The sequence below is a fragment of the Grus americana genome, chromosome 2 (genome assembly GCF_028858705.1).
Source record: "Grus americana isolate bGruAme1 chromosome 2, bGruAme1.mat, whole genome shotgun sequence".
Lineage (NCBI taxonomy): Eukaryota > Metazoa > Chordata > Aves > Gruiformes > Gruidae > Grus > Grus americana.
In genome coordinates this window covers 100,502,330-100,525,915 of record NC_072853.1, presented here as the reverse complement: position 1 = coordinate 100,525,915, position 23,586 = coordinate 100,502,330, and the positions used below count along the sequence as shown (strand labels likewise).

The 23,586-nt window shown below is 44.7% G+C and overlaps 1 protein-coding gene across 6 annotated transcripts in view; it reads right to left on the bottom strand.

The window, feature by feature from the left end:
* The window catches only part of CDKAL1 (CDK5 regulatory subunit associated protein 1 like 1), a 450,261-nt gene that overhangs the window by 424,533 nt on the left and 2,142 nt on the right, over positions 1 to 23,586 (bottom strand). For 4 of the 6 annotated variants that reach the window (XM_054814405.1, XM_054814406.1, XM_054814402.1 and 1 more), the window contains 2 exons: positions 21,958 to 22,127; positions 10,234 to 10,346 (listed from right to left, as the gene is read on the bottom strand). In XM_054814405.1, the coding sequence (XP_054670380.1) occupies positions 10,234 to 10,346; positions 21,958 to 22,124 (280 nt within the window). In that variant the 5' untranslated portion in view covers positions 22,125 to 22,127. The remainder of the gene's footprint in view (positions 1 to 10,233; positions 10,347 to 21,957; positions 22,128 to 23,586) is intronic. The other 2 variants (XM_054814404.1, XM_054814403.1) reach the window with 1 other exon arrangement.

Below are 23,586 nucleotides of genomic sequence, written 5' to 3'. Positions count from 1 at the left end.
AAAAAAACCCATATTTGCACAAACCCCAAGTTAATCATACAAAATTCACAAGCTAAGTATGTAGCTAGCCCTCACCCACATTTCAACTTAGGATGCTAACTCACAGCAAGTGGCACTTTCCCTCAAAAAAACCCAACCCAAACATTAAATTAGATCCTATACATTATTTAGAATTTGCTTAAACAAATGAAAAACCTTGTTTTGGAAACTTAGGATAGCACTGCACTGATGACAGTCATTACTACCTATGTGAAATGCAAGCCTTAATAAGCTGTAACATAATTAATTACTAATGTCCAACCTGAACACCATCTGCCTTTACGCTATTAGGTAAACTCATGATTTTACTTATGCAGTAGTCATGCATTTCAACAGACAGCATTTGTTCAGCAGCCCCTAAAAGTTTCAGTGTCTTAGTATACTACACACTCTAAGACAGTGTACATAAGATTATTAAAATAGAACAAAAAATTAAAATCATCCCTTAATGAAAATAAGCAAGGGGTTGTGATGATCATTATAAGCAAAATTCTCAATTAATGTTTCATATAGAAGTCCTTATATAAATTAAACCAACATGCCCAAACCAAACAAACATGAAGCAGAAAGGGGTGATTTTAGCAATTATGGTACTTTATGAATCCCAAATCCATAACATAAGACTCCTTGGAAGGGGAGCTAATGGCTCCAACACAAAACCTAACTTAAACTAAAAAGTGGTAACTCTGAGACAAAATAGAAGTACAAAACACAGACCTTCCTAATAGTCAACAGCAAAGCTGCTAACTAAACGGACATAAGATCTGCACAACAGCAAATAATTTTAATTAAAGCCGATTTAATTAAATGCATATGACTGCACTTCAAATTTGAATAATAATCCAGTATCCCTAAATTAAATCAGTACTACAGCTCATCGGTAGAGAAAAGGTGAAGTGCCCCCTGACCGACACCAGGAAGGAGCAGCAGTGCCCAGCCCGGCAGTGTTTGGCCAATGCTGCCACCTCTTGGCTCCTACCGATACAGCACCGAGCCCCAGCCCGAAAGGGGGGGAGCTTCAGCGTTTGAACACACACGAATTTTAAACCGTCCTCCGCTGAAAAAGTTACGAGTCTAAACTACTTCATACATTATCATATCCTGACGGGTTTTTATGTGACTGCTGTACAGCTGTAAACCATTTTGACAGAAAGAAATCAGAAGAGGACGTCTGAACTTGCCCATGCCAACCAGCCCTGGGGAGACACAATGCTCTATCACAAAAAAAAAAAAAAAAAAAAAAAGGCATAAGTGAAAAGCACAGACGATCTAAGACAGCAGCAGATACACTCCAAGGATGAGATGGGACTCTGGGAGGGATGAAAAATACCTACATCTGTTTTCACTTGTTTGTTCAGTGACAGGACCTGTTTTTACACTTGGGAGCCACAGAAACACTTACCAGACTTACATGAACATAGCCTAAGTTGGCCATGAAGAAGGAAACAAATTACACTCATCTCAGTTAGGCAAGAAAAAAAGATAAAAAAGTACTTTATTTGCTCCTTTCAATGTGGAAAACCACCAAAACCAATTTGTGTCTCTTATCTGTTTAGTGAATTTCTGCTGTCTCCAGCCAGCTTCCATAATCACATGGCAGTCTTGTCTCTTAAAACACCCTCAGGCCTGACAGAGAGAACAATATAGGTTAATGCTCTGTAGTTGGAGACATAGCACAATTCAAGATCAGTTGTGCTACATTCGAAATTCTTATCAGCAACAAGCCAGAAGCTAGCTCACTTAGGCTTGCCTTGCCTCTGCAGAGTAACATCAAGCAATAGCTCACACATGCACAGGCACCCCAACATTGCAACTGTCAAAAAAAAAAGCATTCCCAAAATGTGTTAAAAGCATCTTAATGCAAAATTGCACAGCAAAGGCTGACCACGGCAAGTTCAGAGAACTGTGTCCTCATCAGCAATTTCTCAAAAACAAGGAGCTCACAGCTAAGCTTCAGCCCTATTAGCAAATGAAACTGTAGCCAAAGCATAGCAAGAGCCTGCACTTGCCCTCCTCCACTATTCCCCAGTCACCTAGGGTAACAAGCAAGTCTTTTTCAGATGCTCCTATAAATGGTCTGATCAAAACATGATCTTGCTCCTACCTCTGAGAGTAGATAGTCAAAAAATCTGTTCAGGTTATAAAAATCTAGTCTATTCTTCTACTAGCCTTTATAAATCTTCTGTAAATTATTACTTGCAGCACGAAAAACATGAGATATGTGAAACTAATGTCTCAGTAGAGCACTCTGCAAAGCTTGACATCACCTGTATGTCTGTGTTGAACTCGCTTCATCACTGCTATTTATGCTTCATTTACTGATTGCTTAGCCATCTACTACAGGGACACATTCCAGACACAAGGATGCACATTACCAGAAGTTGAAATTTACCTTTCATGGTTCGATCCTTTTCAAACTCATTCTTTTGGATTATATGAAGTTCAGCATTGCTAGAACTAAACCCTATTGCACAACCACTAGAGCATGCAGCCAATTGCTTTACCACTTAGAATTAACCCTAAACATGTATTCACGCTTAAATTTACCTATGTAATCTCTCTACAAGTGTCTCTGAAGATACTGTGCATGTATGATTTATTTAGGCTGTCTGGCCTGCTCCCAACTTTCAGTTGTCAGCTCTGTGACTGTGAAAGAAAAACACTAAAGGGAAAGAAATCAATTTAATTTAGATGGACTGTAAAACAGGTGATTTTAAGTGGGATAAAGAAAACAGTACACATGTGTCAGATCAAGCTCTAATGGCAGTGATATACTAAGCCATTATGAGGGGAAAAATACACCCTAGTTCTTTCTAGTTCCCCCATAAACAGGAGAAACATTTCCCAGTTTGAGAATTAGAGGAGTTCTATCCTCTAACAGAGACAACATCCTCAAAGCTAGATACTCAACAGAAAGTTGCCCAACGGGAATAAGTTGATGCTGAGGAAGCTGAGGGAGGAAAAACTCACCGCGAAGAGGTCATGTATCTTGCACTGTGCTACAAGTTAGAGATGATAAGTAACAGAACGCTAGCCACACACATGCTAGGAAGTTTTACAAGGAACACAGGAGCAGTAGTACAGTAATACACAGCTGCCAAAACTACAATTATACGTTAGTTTACAGAGACCTGGGGAACATGCACTGCTGCAGATGAGTCACAGCATGATGTTACATTAACTCTATACTGCAAGAAAGCACCCCAACAATATCCAGGCCTATCATCCCACTCACTGCCTTATAGGACACTTCAGGCTGTACTGGGAATACCTGCATTCCTCCCAAAGAACTGTGAAATCTTGATCATCTACATTCATGTAATCCCATCTGTTCCATCCGACAAATATCATCTTTCATTTTTCCCTCTATGTCCCATTTCACTCTCTCTCCCCATCCTCTTAGCCATCTCATTACAAAAGCTTCAGATGCTAAACTGATAACAAGAACTCTGATATCTCCTTGGAAGATGGTTCTTGGTATGTCTAACTGTAACAATTATTTCAGAACAATATTAAACATAACAAGAACCACCACACCTACATCCCTAGTGTTCACAAACTAACTGTGCATGACAGAGCAGGGGTTTTAGGCCAGAGCACCAAGAATCAAAATACAAAGCAAACTTGTGACAAGCAGAAACTTAAACCTTCTGAAAGCAGGAGGCCATATTGCTGAAACTGTTAAGACAATTATCTTGCTTTAACAACAGATATAGAAATAAGTTGCTTTACTGCCTCTCTCATTATCAACAACCAAAAGCTTTTACATCCAGATTATCAGTTGGCTTGAATCTGAAAAAGAAATCTGTTGCAGGAGTAGTTATGCAGGTGTATAAGGTTACCAAGCAATGCAAAAATCATACAGGATTGTGACTCTGCAAATTATAGACAACAGGGGAATTCTTCAGCAAGTGTACAAAACAAGATTTGCACCTCAGTTCACTTTTTTCCATTGCTCAGCTGCTTCACAGAGAATGACAGTTTCAGGACTGCAGTGTTGTCAAAGAAAATAGAAACATTGTCAGAAAAGTAGTTTGGGTTATTTTGTGTATTTAAACCTCCCCCTGCCCCCTCCCAAAAACAGTTGTATCTTTTTTTCTGAATTGGCACTGCAGTCACAACCATTTGAAAAGTACAAATATAAAAGTTACTAAACTTGAGTTCTCTGATTGTTAAGACTAAGTATCAAGCACTTCATGAGCAGCTAATAAAGATTTGTCTTTTAGGTTAAAAAAAAGAATACCAAAAATATCTCACGATGAGATGGCTCATGGCACCCCAAAATTACATGGTAATCACTACCGTTTGTTTTACACGATACTTATGAAGCAACAGAGAAGGATTATCAACAGGATGGAGAGAGAAAAATGGAAAGACCAACTGCTGATTCTGAGCAACTAAAAGCATACACCAGAAGCCAGCAGAAACTATAGTAAAAATACTTCATCAACCACTACACAAGCTGCAGAGTTAACTTTATGTTTACAAATGTATAGAATACAGTAACCTGTTCAAGAGATCTCTACTTTAGGACAACAAAATAAATCAAAATCTAAAATTATTAACATTTTATTGTGTGGTAGAAAAGTACTTTTAAAACAACACTTAAAAGAAAGCACCAGATTCTGAATTGCAATTCAGGAACTGAGAGCCAATGCCCATACAATCTTAGCCATTTTCTTTATTTTCCACTTGGATGAATAAAATGGATGCTGCAGCACACTTTGCTGTATCTTATGAGGATGGCCAAAGTAAGGAAGCACGGTTTAGGCAACACAACACTAGGCAATGCCTTTGAATGCTGAAGTCTGTATTAGTTTTAGCACCTCATCTGCTTTTTCAACAGCATCTGTCTGCTTTTCAACATAAGGTCTTAGGTAGATCAGAGAATTTATTCTTCCTTGTCTTTTTCCTTTTTCTACTCCAATTTACTGTTTCAGCAGATGGACAGTCTTAAGGATACCTCAGCTATATCCACTGGTAAACAAAACTGACAAGTGTTTAGAAAATTAACAAGTAGAAGAGGCAATAAAAACCAGACAATTTCTTTAACAGTATTTCAAAATATTATTTGAGATTTGCTTTAGAGAAATACATAAGTTTTCTGCACAGTGAATTTCAGACTTGTAAGACATATAACATGGACTATATACATTAAGCTTCAATAGAAATTGGCAAGTCTCACCAACAAATACCATAATCACAGTAATGGAATGAGCTCTTCAAGAACTACAGGAAGGAATCCATGAAAAATACAGCATCTTTCCATCCAACAAACTTGCAGACAAATTGCACGAGATAGTAAAAAGGATGCCTGAACAAAGATTAGACTAAAACTGCACAAGTAAAACTGAAGGTCTATAATATAAGCTAGTTTCTACATGCTAAATCAAAGCCAAGCCCACTGAATTCACAATAAAACAATTCCACCCCTTTTTGCGTCTAGAATCCTATACTACAGAAGGAAAAAAGTTCCATGCTAGTAGTGTAGATAAACTGTTACTGGTTTAGTTTTGCTGAATGTTTGTTAATACCAGTTTTTGCTTATTCTTCATAAAAGGAAAAGTTACTGTTCATTCTTCAGGTATTTGTAAGTCATCAGTAATGTCTTCCCCCCACCCCTCCAGCATGTTTTACAATGACTGAGGAGAGAATGCTTTGGATCTGAACAGCCAAAAGCAGTTATCACAAAATAACAATACCCAACTGCCTGATCCATCACAAAAAGGCTGGGCCAAAAGTCATTCATTCCACAGAAACAGAAACGTATAGGTGCCAACAAATGCTAATATGACTACCCGCTTCAGAATTCAATTCCTTCTATGTCTGACTATATGTGCTCGGGTCCATGTTAAGTGTCACACATACTGAATTCCCTTCCCAAACAAACATCTGGCTCCCAGTATTTGAGAGCTCCGAGCTTGCCCACGTCCTCTTCTTCACAGTAGGCATTACTTGTCTGTACCATGAATTTCTTCCTCCAGGGTGTATCTCAAAGGGAGCATCCTAGTAGGTCTGCAGGCATATCTAAACTATACAGCGAGTCATGCTGCCAAGAAACCAAAACCAGTTTTAGAACCAGTAAAGCCACCATCAGCTACATTGTTTTCAGAACATGAACAAGTAGGATGGTACAGCCCTACACTGAGAACAGCTGGTCCACACATTTTCTGTGTTGCTCAGACTAACAATGGAGCTTTGTGTTCCCACAGGATGGTATTCAAGATTTGTTCACAGTACAGCCCACCTTCACATTGTAAAAGCAGACACAAAAATAGGTTCAGCTTTTCTGCTGGTTTCCCTTTGCCCTTTTTTTTTTAGGCTGACGTAGTTCCTGATTTTTAATCAGCTTTGGTGTTATTGCAGTATCTCTATATTGCCAATTCACACTGTACTCTCTCCCCAAACAGAGGGAGTTTTTGCTGTGGAAAAGTATAGCATAGCCCTCAGTTTTCCAGTTTTCACCTTTGGATACAGCAACTCCTCAAAGCAACAAAGGATGCTTGTACAGAAAGAAGATTTTTTGAAACAGATGAAAGGTGAGGGGAAAAAAGAAAAAAAAAAAAAAAGACTTCTGCATCTCCTGAACAGAGTTCAAATCAAGAACAGGGTAGAACCCATGTAATAAACAGCGATAAGGAATAGTATTGGAATAAGATTTTTTGCAAGAGGTCATAGAACTTTATTTCTATAATTAAAAGACATCATTATATCAATGTTCAGTTTTGGCTAAGACAACTTGCAAGGCAGGTCGCATTATTACAACTTCTAGTTAGCAATAAAAATCGGTTTGATGCTGCTTTTCTTCCTTCTAATGTTTATCAGTCTTGCAATTAGAAGACACTAGAAACAGTGCTTGACCATTTCCCTTAAAATGGGACAAGAACTGCAAGTAAAGGTCACATTTTATTTCCTAGAACCAGAACTTTATTCCAGCATCTCTTCAGTAAGTGTTGTTGACTCAAAAGCTTAGGAACATGTAGAAAACAGGCTAATCAAAACACTTTTCTTTAGGTAATAGCTGTCCAAGATGCTGTGACAACAGATAATCTTTCACCTTAGTGCGTATTGCTATATTTTCTTCAAGTTTGTAACAGTTCTACAATAAAAAAAAATCCATCAACAGAGGCATTGATTTGGAAATCAGCTCTGGCAAAACATTTTTTTGTTACTTTTTGCACAGTGTAAACAACATTAATTTCAAGAAATGTTTGAAATTTGGATTATGTTAAGCAATACTATTACTGAGTAACTACTTCACTGTATAGGACATAAAGAGATTAAATCCCTTCTTGACATTCTATCTCAACTTCCCAGATGACTTACTATAAATAAAAAAAAACCCAACCACAACATGCATTCTTAAAAAGAGATTGACGAGAGATACTCGAGAAATGTTAGGAAACTTTCTATATTGGCATTTCCTCTATGGAAAGATGGACAGCATTAGCAATAAGCTATGCACCGGATACTAAAATCTTAACTGCCACTTTGTCAAGAGGAAGACTTTGCTGTCTTTTGTCTCACTGCACACCTTTGACAAGCGATTGACTCCATGTTCTCTGTACCCTCCTACTGGGTATTGCTGTCCGCAACTGGGATCTTCCATGAGCCTTCTCTTCTTAAGGTTTAAGAAACCCAGTCTTCCCAGTCTCTCCTTATACATCAGTGCTCCCTAACTATCTTGGTGACCCTCCACCAGACTCACTGCACTACATCAATCTCTGTCTTTTCCTGGGGAGCCCAAAACTGGGCCCAAGCTGGATCACTGGACACAGCACTCCAAACGCTGACTCACAAGCACCACATAGAGCTTTCCCAGCTGCTGGCTACACTCTTGCTAACACAGCCCAGGATGCAGTTTGCCTTTTTTGCTACAAGAGCACATTGCTGATTCACGTTGAACTTCTGTCTGCCTCCATCCCAAACTATTTTTCTGCAAAGCTGCTTTCTAGTCAGTCTGCCCACCCCCACCTTTATCACTAGCTGGGGTTACACCAACCCTGGGATTTTGCATCTGCATTTGCTAAATGTCATACGGTTTCCGTTAGCCCTTTTGCTAATGTATTAAGGTCCCTCTGAACCACAGCACTGGTTTCCCACCTATCAACCACTTCCCCAGTTTGGCATAGTCTACAAACTTGCTAAAGATAGAGTACATCCTGTCTTCCAAGTCCATTAAAGACATTAAACGGATCAGTCCCAGTGTGAAACCTTGAGAGACGCTATCAGTAATCCAAGCAGTAATAGAGCACTTTCATACGCACCTGTCACCAGAGGCATCACTACACTGATCAGAAAGGCAGCTGCCCTGTTCACCACCTCATATTCTCACATACAGCTACCATACTTGTAATGCCTGCACTCAGTTCCAGCTTCATTAACAGCCCATAAAGAAGAACATTCAACAGACGGATTTGTAAAAATTTACTTTAGTCAGAATTTGTATCCAATATTTTTGTTCTGTTGAACAAAAATGCAATTTCCAGAGGTCCTTAGATATATCAGTGTAAAAAGAAGTTACCTAATTTCACAAAGAAGAAACCACACTGGGTAATTTCTGCCTACCACACCTCAGCATTGGGGGTTTTGTTTGCTTGATTTTATGTATGTATATACATACACACAAAAACTAAATCAAGACATCAATTTAACAGTGACCAGAAACTAGCAGTTGATTTCATATACAATTACCAAAATTACTCTGTAGGTTTTCCTGTCCTAGCTACTGCAACTTTTATTCAGTTTTTAGTTCTCAGTTTCAGATTCTGTACGTAGACTTATTTCTATTCCAAAGTTATGAATACTTAGTTTCCTAAAAAGAGAAGGCATCAAAAATTCTAGGCAGTTCCTTCCTTTGCTGCACTCCATCTCTCCTACATTTCTCCCAATAAAATTCCCAAAGCACAGGACAGCCATCCAAATCTTGACAAGCCAGAAGGAGCTTCTGGAACACTATGCATTAGAAAAACTAAGGTAAAGAGAAGTTAAATTTAAGAAAGCCATAACAAGGCAAAATTGAGAACTCATTTGTAGTCTTACACAAACAGCTGTCACAAATAAGGCTTTTTGGACCAGCATTCCACTTGTCTGTGAAAAAGCATACCTACTCCAGAGTTGCACTACCAATTAAAGAATCACCTGGGTTCCCTAAAATATAGTTCAGCACTGGAATAATTCAGTATCTAGTTTCTATTTAAATAAATACAGAAAGATCAACTGCAAAAAAGGAAAATGAGATGTAACTGTTTAACAGTATCATGAGATGTTCAAGAAAAGAAACAAGCATTCTGCAAAATCAGGAATAAAACACTCCTAGCAAAATGCCAGGAAATACAACTCTGCAGTCTTTCAGTACAAGCGGGACACAAGTTTAAATGCAAGACAGACCAAAACTCGAATTAATGAATAAAATTTAAATTTTTATTTTGACTAGTCATAAGCTACACAAAAGTATTCAGATAATAATTCTCCATTGCAACATGACATCAATCTACATTTCCAGCTTTCTACAGCTTTTCTTTCAACACACTTTGCATTAAGGAGATGAAATGTGGCCAGCACAACCACAAGTTTAGGGTTTTTGTTGAGGGTTGGGGAGTTGGAACAAGATGACTGGGAGTGTTTTAAAGTATTTGGAAGGAAAGTAGAAATAGTACATTCAGAAGAGCCGAAAATGCAAGACACAATCCTGCATCATCCCCTTTCCATCATACTGATCATCCCTCCTAAAACAAAGGATTGTTCATCTGGACTAGTTCACCTCTGCTCCAGCAGCAAACACACACATCACTAAGTAACAACACACTACCTTCCTCTCTTTCCCTCAGGTTCCACCAATTACAACCAGACAACTAGCTAGATTCTGGCCAAGAATTAACATCTTTCCCTTCCACTCTTATGAAAACTTTTTAATTAAGCTTGGCAAGTAAAATGCCCACAAAAGGCACTGCATGACGTCTATTAGATGGCTGCACCTGGAAAGAAATCCTAACCATTTGGAAAGCACTTATCTTGTAATCATTCTGCTTAACGCCAGGAAAACACTTTACTTCCTCACCTTCAAATCAGAAAGACATCAAAGGGGGATTTAAAAAAGTGTAATTATGACTAAAACCAGTTGATATCAGCTTGACAGCTCTGAACATCCACCCCCAAAAAAAATGAATTATGCAACTTGTTGGATATTGTTACCTGTAATTTTGTATCCATATGCAGCCAGCTGTCCAGCCATATATTCACCATCTGAATTATTGTGAGAACATCCCCACGTACGAATCCAGATTTTCTGAGCACCAGGAATAATGCTGTTAAGTAAAAATAAATGAAAAAGGCAAGTTAAAAGATGAGCAAGCTTCCCCTTTAAGCCCACTGAACAGACTCAATTAATTGTAGTTCTCTAAATATAAAATAAGCAACACAAACTAACAATTCCAAAACAGGTGGGGAAAAACATCAATTATGTTTAGTATAGTGGGTTCTAGGTCTGGCTGGGATAGAGTTAACTTTCTCCGCAGAAACCCATATGGTGCTGTGTTTTGTATTTGTGACTAAAACAATGTTGATAACACACTTGCATTTTAGCTACTGTTGAACAGCGCTTGCACAGCACCAAAACCTTCTGGTTCCCAGTGTGCTCCATCCCACCACAAGAAGGCTGAAGATGGACAACAGGTTGGGAGGGAACATGGACAGAAGAGTTGACCCAAATTGACCAAAAGGATAACATGTACCAGATGACATCATGCTCAGCAATAAAAACTGGGGGTTTGGTCTTTCCAAACTAGCCATTGTTCTGAGACTGGTTGGGCATCAGTCTGCTTGTGGGAGGTGGTGAGCGATTGCTTTTGCATCACTTGGGGTTTTACCTACTCTTCCCTTCACTTAAACTGTCTTTATCTCAACCCACAAATTTTCTCGCTTTTGCTCTTCCAATTCTCTCCCCCAGCGTACTTGGAGGAGGGGTGAGCAAGAGGCTGGGTGGCTGCTCAGTTGTTGGCCAGGGTCAATCCACTGCAAGTAGCAAGAAAAGAGTTTTAGAATGGAGAAGGTACAAGAGTTGTAGGATAAGAAGAGATTCAGTATGCTGCAGTTACATTAAAAAACAAACAAACAAACCAACCCAAAAAATTAACTTTCTGAAAATTATCGTATCATTTTACAGGTGACCTTCAAATGACTGCACTGAACCCTGCAACCAGGAGTTTGGCTACTTAGACCTCGGGACTTGCTTTGAGAAACCTGGTCTACTGGGGGCTGATGAGGTCCATCTGTCAGAGAAGGGGAAGAATATCTTCAGTCATAGGCTTGCCAAGCTGGAGAAGACGGCTTTAAAGTAAAGTTGCCGGGGAGGGAAACCTCAGTCCATCCCACTCCTACCAGTTTGACACCAGTACCAGCAACAGATGCCCAGGGCCTGAAGAAGGATCACAGTTCAGCAGGAGAGCACCTAAAGTGCAGCACGAAGGAATTCCAGCCAGAAAGTCAGCTTCATCGGAGGCCCAACTTAAATGCTTCTATGCAAACACACGTAGCGTAGGGAATAAACAAGAGCAGTTAGAGATGTGTGCATGCCTGCAGGGCTATGATGCTGTGGTGGGTTGACCCTGGCTAGAGGCCAGGTGCCCACCAGAGCCGCTCTCTCACTCCCCTCATTCACTAAACAGGGGAGAAAAGGCATAACGAAATGCTTGTAGGTCGAGATAAGGACAGGGAGAGATCACTCACTAGTTATCGTCACGAGCAAAACAGACCGAACTTAGAGAGGGAATTCATCTGATTTATTACTAGGCAAAACAGAGTAGAGGAATGAGAAAATAAAATCAACTCTTAAAACACCTCCCCCCACCCCTCCCATCTTCCCGGGCTCAACTTCACTCCCGGCTTCAACCTTCCCCCCCTCAGCAGCACAGGGGGACGGGGAATGGGGGTTACGGTCAGTTCATCTCACGGTGTTTCTGCCGCTTCTTCATCCTCAGGGGGAGGACTCCTCTCATCGTTCCCCTACTCCAGCATGGAGTCCCTCTCATGGGGTGCAGACCTTCAGGAGCAAACTGCTCCAGCGTGGGGTCCCCCACGGGGTCACAAGTCCTGCCAGCAAACCTGCCCTGGCGTGGGCTCCCCTCTTCACGGGTCTACCGGTCCGGCCTGGAACTTGCTCCAGCGTGGGCTTCCCACGGGCCGCAGCCTCCTTCAGGTGCCTCCACCTGCTCCGGCGTGGGGTCCTCCACGGGCTGCAGGTGGAATCGCTACACCCCCTCATCCATCCTCCATGGGCTGCAGGGGGACAGCCTGCTTCACCATGGCCTTCACCACGGGCTGCAGGGGGATCTCTGCTCCGGCGCCTGGAGCTCCTCCTCCCCCTCCATCTGCACTGACCTTGGTGTCTGCAGAGTTTCTGACATCTTCTCACTCCTCTCTCCGGCTGCAAAAGCTCTCTCTAAGTGTTTTTCTACTTCTTAAATATGTTATCACAGAGGCGCTGATTGGCTTGGCCTTGGCCAGCGGCGGGCCCGTCTTAGAGCCGGCTGGCATTGGCTCTGTCAGACACAGGGGGAGCTTCTAGCAGCTTCTCACAGAAGCCACCCCTGTAGCCCCCCCGCTACCAAAACCTTGCCACGCAAACCCAACACAGATGCCAAATCTCTTTGGCATCACAGAAATGTGGTGGGATGGCTCCTATGACTGGAGTGTTGGAATGGAAGGATACAGGCTCTTTGGGAAGGACAGGCAGGGGACACAAGGAGAGGGGGTCACCCTCCATGTTAATGATCAGCTGGACTGCATGGAGCTCAGCCTGGGGATGGATGAGGAACCAACCGAGAGCTTATAGGTCAGGATTAAAGGGAGTGCTGGTGGGGAATGTGAAGCTCAAGGACAGCCTTGACTGCAGTGACCACGAAATAGTGGAGTTGAGGGTGCGAGGAGGGCACACAGCAGGCTTGCTAGCCTGGACTTCAGGAGAGCAGACTTTGGCCTCTTCAGGAATCTGCTTGGTAGAGTACCACAGGACAAAGCCCTGGAAGGAAAAGGGGCCCAAGACAGCTGGCTAGTATTCAAGGATCACCTCCTCCAAGCTAAGGAGCAATGCATCCCAACAAAGAGGGAGTCAGGCGAAAACGCCAGGAGACCTGCATAGATGAACAAGGAGCTACTGGACAAACTCAAACACAAAAAGGAAGCCTACAGAGGGTGGAAGTAAGGGCAGTTAGCCTGGGAGGAATACAGAGAAACTCTGCAAGCAGCCAGGGATCACATTAGGAAAGCTAAAGCCCTGAAAGAATTAAAGCTGGCCAGGGATGTCAAGGGCAACAAGAAAAGCTTCTATAGGTACATCAGCAATAAAAGGAATTCTGGGGAAAATGTGGGCCCTCTCCAGAAGGACAGAGGAGACCTGGTTACCTGAAGATGCAGAAGGCTGAGGTACTCAATGACTGGTTTGCCTCAGTCTTCACTGGTAAGTGCTCAAGCCACACTGCCAAGGTCACAGAGAGCAAAGGCAGGGGCTGGGAGAATGAAAAACCACGCACTATAGGAGAAGATCAGTTTTGAGAATATCTAAGGAACCTGAAGGTGCACAAGTCCGTGGGACCTGATCAGATGCATCCGCGGGTCCTGAGGAAACTGGCGGATTAAGTGGCCAGGCCACTCTCCATCATATTTCAGAAGTCCTGGCAGACCGGTTAAGTTCCTACTGACTGGAAAAGGGAAAACATAACCCCCATTTTTAACAGGGAAAAAAGGAAGACCCAGGGAACTACTGGCCTGTCAGTCTCATCTCTCTGCATAGCAAGATCATGGAGCATATCCTCCTGGAAACTATGCTCAGGCACATGGGAAATAAGGAGGTGACTAGTGACAGCCAACATGGCTTCACTAAGGGCAAATAGTGCCTAACAAATTTGGTGGCCTTCTATGACGGGATTACAGAAGCGTGACCAGCAGGTTGAGGGAGGTGATTCTGCCCCTCCACTCCGCTCTCATGAGACCCAACCTGGAGTACTGCATCCAGCTCTGGGATCCCCAGTACAAGAGAGACACGGACTTGTTGAAGCAAGCCCAGAGGAGGGCCACCAAGATGATGAGAGGGCTGGAGCATCTCTCCTATGAAGACAGGCTGAGTTGGGATTGTTCAGCCTGGAGAAGGCTCCACGGACCCGTAATTGCAGCCTTCCAGTAACTAAAGGGGGGCCTACAGGAAAGCTGAAGAGCAACTGTTCATCAGGGAGTGTAGTGACAGGGCAAGGTGTAATGGGTTTAAACTAAAAGACGGTAGATTTAGATGTTAAGAAGAAATTCTTCATTATGAGGGTGATGAGGCACTGGCACAGGTTGCCCAGAGAAGTTGTGAATGCCCGCTCCCTGGAAGTGTTCAAGGCCAGGTTGGATGGGGCTTTGGGCAACCTGGTCTAATGGAGGGTGTCCCTGCCCATGGCAGGGGGGGTGGAACTAGATGACCTTTAAGGTCCCTTCAAACCCAAACCATTCCGTGATTCTCTAACTATATGCAGAACATAGTTTAACTACTATAGTCTACTATATTCAATTGCCTGCACTCACCAGGAGTCGAAAACCACCGAGACTCTTATTTGCTGGAAATGCCAGGGGGGGTTCCGCTCCAAAACCATTTTCAAGGACACAAATCAGAAAGGTTACAAGTGGAAGGAGGATTTTATTTTCTCTTATTTTAGGTGATTGTACGGGATTTGCCTGAATCCCGTCCAGAGCCGAGGCTCACAGGCATTAACACAACGCGCCATGTGTAGCCGGCAGCAGGCTGATGCCTTCTTGAGTCTAGCTTGGAAAAACAGCCCTTGCAGCCTGGCAAAGGCAAGTCGCAGAGCTGCAGAAAGTAGCAGCAGGAATACAGGCCGAGCGGGCCCTGTTTCCTCAACAGTGAGAACTTGAAGCACGAGGATCACGACCAACCACACACAAAAGCGGAGGAAGAAGAAGAATAGGAAGACGATGACGACGACGACGATGACGAAGACGAGGTGTGTGGGACCATGGGCTATCTTCCAAAGTATGGCACCTATCGATGAGAAGCATCCTTTCTGCCCTGTCAAACTTGCTGCGCTGTGCTTCTTGGCCAGCGATACAGGAAAAGCGCTCTCGTGCCTGCCCCGCGCTTGTTTTGCACGCAGGGAGAGCTGAAAAGTGGCAGCTCCTGGTGGTGCAGCAAGCCCGGAGCCCTTCCAAGCACCGGCTGTTCTGCACAAGCAAGAAACACTGGGGAAACGGAGCCAAGGGAAGGGCAGAGCTCGCTCCCGCTGCAAACTTGCCCGGGGAAAGAGAGCCCCAGGGAGCCAGGGCACAAGTAGCGCCTTGGAGGCGCAAGAGCAGCCGGCAAGAACCTCCCTGACATGGCCCCGAGGAACCCTGACAAGGGGCTGTGCTCGATGCGACAGAGGACAAGACGCAACCCGTGGGGGCCACCCTGGCTGGGGGCCCGCCCTGGGAGTCTAGAAAGCTTCCTCCCCCCGGATGCGGGGCACGACTGCCCCCTTCGTGGAGCATGAGCAGCAGGCACCTGGCCAAAAGGGCCCAAAGGAGCCCTGGCAAAGCAAAGGGCCGTGCTCAGTGCTGCGGAGGAAGGCAAAAAACCCCCGGTGACGCTTGCTAGCCCACCGTGGGGGAAAAAAAGCCTCCTCCCCCCAGCTGCAGGGCACGAGGGGCCATCTTCGCGGTGCATGAGCAGCAGCAGGCAGTGACCTAGCCAAAAGGGACAAGAGGAGCCCTGCCCTGACAAGTGGTCATGCTCAATGCTGCAGAGGAAGGCAAAAAACCCCCGGGGACCAGTGCCAATCTGCCCCGGGGGAAAATTCCTTCCTGACCCCAGCCAGCGCTGGCGATCGGCTATTCCCTGAGCATGTGAGCAAGACCGGACTCCTCCTCCTCCTCCTCCTCCCACCGGCTGGTCACGCCTCCCAGGAGCTAGATGCCCAAGCCCTACACTCCCCCTCAAGCTGGAGCCATCTCAGGGGCTTCCCAGAGTGGCCAAATGCCCCCGGCCTGATCGACCGACCCATCGGGGCAAGAATCCTTCCCGTGCCCCGTGCCTGGCAGGACACCACTGCCTGCTCCAAAGCACTGGCACCCCTGGCAACATCTCTGCACCCTATTGCTTACGGCTGCTGCCACTGGCTCCCCGCAGGGGATGAGGACGGCGAGCTCTGCAGCGCTCCTCCAGAAGGCATTCCCTTGCTCCGGCCACTGCTCTCCAGCTGAAAAGGCCCGATAGCCTCGGGCACCTCCGGGTGTTGCTGGTTCTTCTCATGTCAGGCAGCCTGGTCCAGCCTCCGGTCGGTCTTCCTCCCTCCGCCCCCTCCCTCCAAGGACTTCCGCCGGCTCCTCAAGGACTTCCTCTCGCGTGTCTGCGGGCTGCCCCCGGGCCGGCTCTGTCCCGACGACAGGAGGATGCCCCCTTTTATCCTCTCCGGGGCATTGTGACTGCTGCCTTGCCGGGTGGCGGCACTGTGACATAGGGGTGGCGGGGCCCCACCCACCCCGTCCGCGGCCCAGCCCACCGCCCCCCCCCCCGCCCAGCATCCTTTGGAGGAAGGAAGGAAGGAAGGAAGGAAGGAAGGCCTTTGGGGTGCTGGCCCCGAGGATGTGCCTGTGCCCAGGAGGCTCTCCCTGCCCTTGCTGCCCGTGCGCTGGGCACAGCTGCTGGGCGTCCCTCTCAACTCAGCTCTACCTTCGGGCTCTCTCTGGAAAGAAGGGCATGGCTGCCATAGGCATTCGTCTGGTTTTGGGGGTGCCAGAGGGGAAAGAGAGGCTTTGCTTCCTTCTCCGTCACCTCTGCAGAGACATAGGGAGCGTGCATGGTTTCCTCACCATTCCCTAGCAAGGCACCAAGGCCCATTTGCTGCTGCTCCTCCTCTGCTGATGGTCTTCCTCTTGGCATGAAGGGCTGAATTGGTTGGTGTTCTTGACCGTCTGTTTCCTTGCACTTCAAGAGCTCTCGTCCTCCTCTGGCCTTCGCCCTTGATATTTTTTTTGAAAGTGATGGCAGCCCTCTCAGCCTTTGCCTTCCTGCTGCTTCTAATCGTCATCTTCTAGAGGCCCTGCGTGACCCCCCTAATCAACGGCTTAGTCTTGGTCTGCCTTCACCCCAGGCGGAATTTATCTTTCTTGAACCCCAGGAATGAGAAATGCCCACAGTGGTCCAGGCGAGTTCTCACCAGGGCTTTGCACCATGCTTGCCTTTCCTACACAAATACCTTGCCTGACACACAAGGCGGCCTTTGCCTGTGTGACCTCGGTGGCTCATGGTCACCCTCTCATCTGCTCATGCTGCCTCCAGGAACATTTGCCTACTCCCATGTTTCCAAACCGGAGCAGAAAGTCATGGCGCTCCACCTGACGTTGTGTTCCCTGTCTGTGCAGTGCAGTTCTTCATGCGTGGCTTCTTGAGGTCGGGGCTATCTCCCTCTGCTGTCAGAGCTTCAGCTGATTGGATTCAATTCGATTTGATTCTCTTTTTCTCTCTCTCTCCTTCTTTCCCTACCAGTCCGCGCTGAGGAGGAAATCTCACATGACATTTCTTCCCAGCCCTGCCCTAGCAGAAGGGATGCAGTGGGTAATCATGTCCCTTCCTAGCCATTGGCTCTGTCACTTTCTGGGAAGGAGGCAGGTACCTTCTGATGGGGGGGTGAGAGCTGGCCATCGTCTCGAGATCATGCGACCACCTGAATAAAGCTGCAAAAAGCGTGCCTGAACTGCGGTTGCTGGGAGTCTTCCATGGTCACCCAGTGTAGCTGGGTTTCCACCGGATGGCAAACCCCCACTAGAGCCTCTGACACTAGCGAGGCTCAAAGATCAAGCCCTCGGTCAGAGGCAGGAAGTGCTCCACAACTAAATGGCTGCAAATCTTTGTGAGGTGACTGAGACCTCTTCATTTCCCCATGGATATGTTGGGTTTGTTTCTCCTTGGACCCCTTTTGAGAAACGCCAGAGCTGTTTCCCTCGGAAAAACATGCTGCACCAAAAGAGCCAGAGAACAAGAGTACTCCATCAGAGTCAAGGTCCATCTGGCCCAATGCTCTGTCTCCACAGTGGCCAACCATCAACGTCTAAAGGAGAGCAGATCAGCAGCGCAGCTCTGCTTCTGCCCGGGGCCTGGGGGTGCTCATAGGCCTCAATGGCTGGGACCGGCCTCCTCTGGGACCCCCACCCAGACCGTCTCCTGCCAAGGGCCCGGGGACGGGGTGTCTCAGCTCAGCCTGGGGCCTTCAGGCCCTGCCTCAGCCATGTGGTAGGTGTGCCCATCTCTGACCCTCTCTCCTGCTCCTGGACGGGCCTGGGATGTGCAGTGCGAGAGTTGCTCTCCTGGGTGGACCCCTCAAGAGCTAGGGCAGAGCTTATCAGGCTCAACTATACCCCGTATTTGAGGAGTCCTGGCAGTCCAGTTAAGTTCCTGCTGACTGGAAAAGGGAAAACATAACCCCCATTTTTAACAGGGAAAAAAGGAAGACCCAGGGAACTACTGGCCTGTCAGTCTCATCTCCGTGCATGGCAAGATCATGGAACATATCCTCCTGGAAACTATGCTCAGGTACATGGGAAATAAGGAGGTGACTGGTGACAGCCAACATGGCTTCACTAAGGGCAAATAGTGCCTAACAAATTTGGTGGCCTTCTATGACGGGATTACAGCATTGGTGGACAAGGGAAGACAAATTCATGTCATCTACCTGGACTTGTGCAAAGCATTTGACACTGTCCCGCATGACATCCTTGTCTCTTAACTGGAGAGACATGGATTTGACGGATGGACCACTCGGTGAATAAGGAATTGGCTGGATGGTCACACTCAAAGAGTTGTGGTCAACGATTCGATGTCCAAGTGGAGAACAGTGATGAGTGGTGTTCCTCAGGGGTTGGTATTGGGACCGGCACTGTTCAACATCTTTGTTGGCAACATGGACAGTGGGATCGAGTGCACCCTCGGCAAGTTTGCCAACACCACCAAGCTGTGTGGTGCGGTCGACACGCTGGAGGGAAGGGATGCCATCCAGAGGGACCTTGGCAGGCTTGAGAGGTGGGCCCATGCAAACCTAATGACGTTCAACAAGGCCAAGTGCAAGGTCCTGCATGTGGGTCGGGGCAATGCCAAGCACAACTACAGGCTGGGTGGAGAACCAACTGACAGCCGCCCTGAGGAGAAGGACTTGGGGGTGTTGGTGGATGAGAAGCTCAACATGAGCCGGCAACGTGCGCCTGCAGCCCAGAAAGCCAACCCATCCTGGGCTGCATCAAAAGAAGTGTGACCAGCAGGTCGAGGGAGGTGATTCTGCCCCTCCACTCCGCTCTCACGAGACCCAACCTGGAGTACTGCATCCAGCTCCGGGATCCCCAGTACAAGAAAGACATGGACTTGTTGGAGCAAGCCCAGAGGAGGGCCACCAAGATGATCAGAGGGCTGGAGCATCTCTCTTATGAAGACAGGCTGAGAGAGTTGGTATTGTTCAGCCTGGAGAAGAGAAGGCTCCAGGGAGACCTTAGAGCAGCCTTCCTCTACCTAAAAGGCGCTTACAAGAAGAGGGAGGTTATAAGGAGAAGAACTGGTTACAAGCGCATTAAGTGACAGGACAAGGGGCAACGGCCTTAAGCTAAAGGAGGGTAGATTTAGATTAGAGATAACGAAAAAAATCTTTCCTGTGAGGGTGGTGAGGCACTGGCGCAGGTTGCCCAGAGAAGTTGTGGATGCCCCCTCCCTGGCAGCGTTCAGGGCCAGGTTGGAGGGGGCTTTGGGCAACCTGGTCTAGTGGAGGGTGTCCCTGCCCATGACAGGGGGTTTGGAACTAGATCATCTTTAAGGTCCAACCCAAAGCATTCTACAATTCTATGAAGTTAGGCCAGCAGCAAACAAACTTTTAGAGCTGAACTGCAACCTTTTAATATTATGGCACCCACTGATCGTGGTTCCCTCCATACAAGACATCTTTATAAATTCTTAAGCCTGCCACCAGCCACACTAACATCTGAAAGCTCATATCCCAACCTTTCTGGGCTACAGAAGCAGCATGGCAAACGTGCACCATGGAGCTAGTACACACAATGGTTTAAGAACCAACAAAAAATTCTGCAAAAAGCTCTCACTGAAACTCCTGGGATAACTGTGCTAATGAGCTGAAGATGCTGGTACAAGAATGACACACATCCTGGAACACAATCCTCTGGCCTGCCCGCATCTTTTTTTTCTCCCCATGTGCTTCTTTTCTTAAAGATACTTCCTCTAGTTAGAAATAGAAATTTGTTGATACAAGATTAATGATCATTAAGGAGACGTGTGCAACACATCTTGCACATGTACAATCTATTTATAGATTTCCTACTGTCTAAACAACATACATTCAATGTGCTTTCTTGGGTCAAAAATACTAAAATACAGCCTTTTAGATAATATGCAGTACCTGTACACTTAAGAGAATGGAGTGTGAAGTATCTATAGACCACCACCTCAGCTGTATGTGCACTCCTGGCAGAACGGGGTCAATGCACCTTAATGGGGTTTCACATAAAGGTGCATTGTTGTGCTTATAAAATCTCTTTTTAACACTAGTGAAAAACCAAAACTGAATTTCCTATGCATTCCAGACATGCTTTATTTTCATCTTTATAATGCGGGGAAATTTTATCCACCAGTTTGAAATTAATGGGGAAAAACAAAACAAAAAAACCCCCCACAAAATCCAGATCTCTGAACTGCCATAGGAACTAGAATCAATAACTGTGTACACCTATGCTTTAATCAATTCCACTGCAGCAGAAAGTTGATTCTGTTTTTATAGCAACCACAAGAAGGAAAAATGCAAAGATACGTTCTGTAGTTATTGCATACTATTTCCACTGAAATGAAACAGTAAGTTCAAAAGAAGTTTCGCTATATCACTTGCAGGATGTACTTATAAAAAGTATAGCCTTTGGAAATCCCAGATTCCAGAAACCAGGTGGAAAGACTGAAGCAAAGAAGATGTACTCTTGGTGGAAGAGGATCAGGTCAGGGAATACTTCAGCAAAGTGGACATACCTAAGTCCCTGGGCCCTGATGGGATGCACCCACAAGAGAGCTATGGACATACTGGAGACAGTCCAGCAAAGGGCCATGAAGAACATTAAAGGACTGGAGCACGTTTCCTATGAGGAAAGGCTGAGAGAGCTGGCAGTGTTCAGCCTGGAAAGCAGAAGGGTCAGGAGGGTGCAAAGCCGACAGAGCCAGGCTCTTTTCAGTGGTGCCCAGTGACAGGACCAGAGGCAAATGGGCACAGACTGAAACACAGGAGGTTCCCTCTGAACATCAGGAAACACTTTTCCACTGTAAGGGTGACTGAGCACTGGCACAGGTTGCCCAGGGAGGTTGTGCAATCTCCCTCTTTGGAGATATTCAATAACTACCTATGCATGGTCCTGGCCAACTGGTTCTAGGTGGCCCTGCTTGATCAGGGGGTTCGGGCAAGATGACTTCCAGGGGTCCCTTCCAACCTCGACCCTTCTGTGATTCTCAGAGTCTTGTTCATATTTCTCATTCCAGATGTCAAAAGGCTACTCCAGGACTGCATTTTGAAGAGCTCAGCTTCTATTTAGGTAATTAAGGTGAAACACACAATTTTTCAGAAATGTTTTACACATAAACGCTTAAGTAAAAGGAACCATTTTTCCAGTCCGATTACTCCACTAATCAATATCTCAGTCATAACCAATTTCTACAGAAAGTTTGTTTACAACAAGAAATTTGCTTAGGATTTGTTATTCATTATCACTACATTTTATAAAACACTATTTTACTCATTTTCATCTTGTATTCAGATTTTACATTGTGAGATAATGAGAATTTCCACCCTATTTTTAGAAGGTGACAGTGCACACAAGACATGAGAAAAGCAACAAGATAAGGTTGATGGAAGAATTTACCTGTCACTTGGAGGATCATCATCTGCCTGAATATTTTTTTGTGAATTGCGTTTCCGCACTTTTGGAAAAACATTCTTTCTTACAAACTGCCGATCATGTGGTTTCAAATCTTCTGCTGACACAATATCTTCAATATCTTCAAGCACTGAATCACAGGCAGCAGGCATCTTCTGAAAGCATTAGAGAAGACTGGTATTAGCAAGCATTTGAATACAAACTCAAGGCCTAGTATCTACTGCATATTTTCTCATAAAGAAAAATCCTATATATTCCTACACATACCTACCATGTATCATACATATGAGGGATACTGAACACAAAAACAATCAACTATCCAGAGATATTTCTTGATGCCCTCTTCCCCTGAGATCTCAAACACAGGCAGGGAGAAAGTCACAAACCATATAGTTTTGTTTTGTTTTTTTTAAATCATTTGTACCTTGTCATCTAATTCAAAAACCCTGCAGCTCCTCTGACGTGACATATCCAAGATACACGTATTCTTAATCATGTCAGGCATCATAGTGAAATAATGAGTTAATGTTATGTGCTAGATACACCTCCACTCACATCACAGGAGAAGAATGAAAGATACAGCATGCAAGTGCCTCCTTCAAAGGCTGTTCTGGCTCTTTTATTTCTGTGCTGAAAATAGGTGCACAGTATTTCAATATGTCCTCATCGTTCTTTTGGAGAAAAAAAAATAAAAAACACACAAAAAAAACCCCCACAAACCCAACCTATTCCTAGAATTCCTAATCCCACAAGCTTTTCATTTGAATTACTTCACTCATCAGGACAACGAAACAAAAAATTCGTGTTCTCAGTTACAAGATGTTAAACAACTACACCTAGCTAATATAAAATAGCTAGATTATCATCTGGCTCATGTAATATACTAGATCATCATTAAAATCTAATTATGTTTTCCACAAGAAAGTAAATATATGTGCATATATATTTCCCAGCAGATCTCAAGATCCAGATCAGTTTTCAAGTAAGGAAAAAGTTATTTGCTAAAGAAGCCTATAAAAAAAAAGTTACTGAATTAATTACACACCTTACACTGTGCTGTAATTCGTACATCAGAATAAAGTCTGATTTACCATTGAAAACTTGGTTTTGTACATGTCTCAACAGTTTACTAAGGAAATCACACAAGGGCATTTCAGAGAGTTTACAGGGAAAATACAACACTCTCCTAACTGACAGTGAAGAACAAAACAAGGCTTTAATTTCTTTAAAATCAGATTTCAGGAACAGAAAATTCAGGCTACTGGTGTACAAAATACTTTCAGATGTTGGAATTGAATTATTCAAGAACATAAGAAGTTAAACACCCGTGCTTTTTCCGAGTACGTGTTCTTCAGTCAATCTTGCAAAATATACTTCAAAATAAAACTTGATATAACCTGAACCATTACACAACTGCATTTAACTTAAAAAGGAATATAATGATGTCAGAAAGAGGATGCATCTGACAAAGATATTTAAGCACTTAGCATTCTTCTAGATCAAAAATCCCAGGATTTATAAACATACAACAAAGGATAAACAAAAATAAAAAGCTCTGAAAAGTCAAGCAATAAAGAATACTGTGAGGGAAGTAACATCTCTTATGCTACTTCA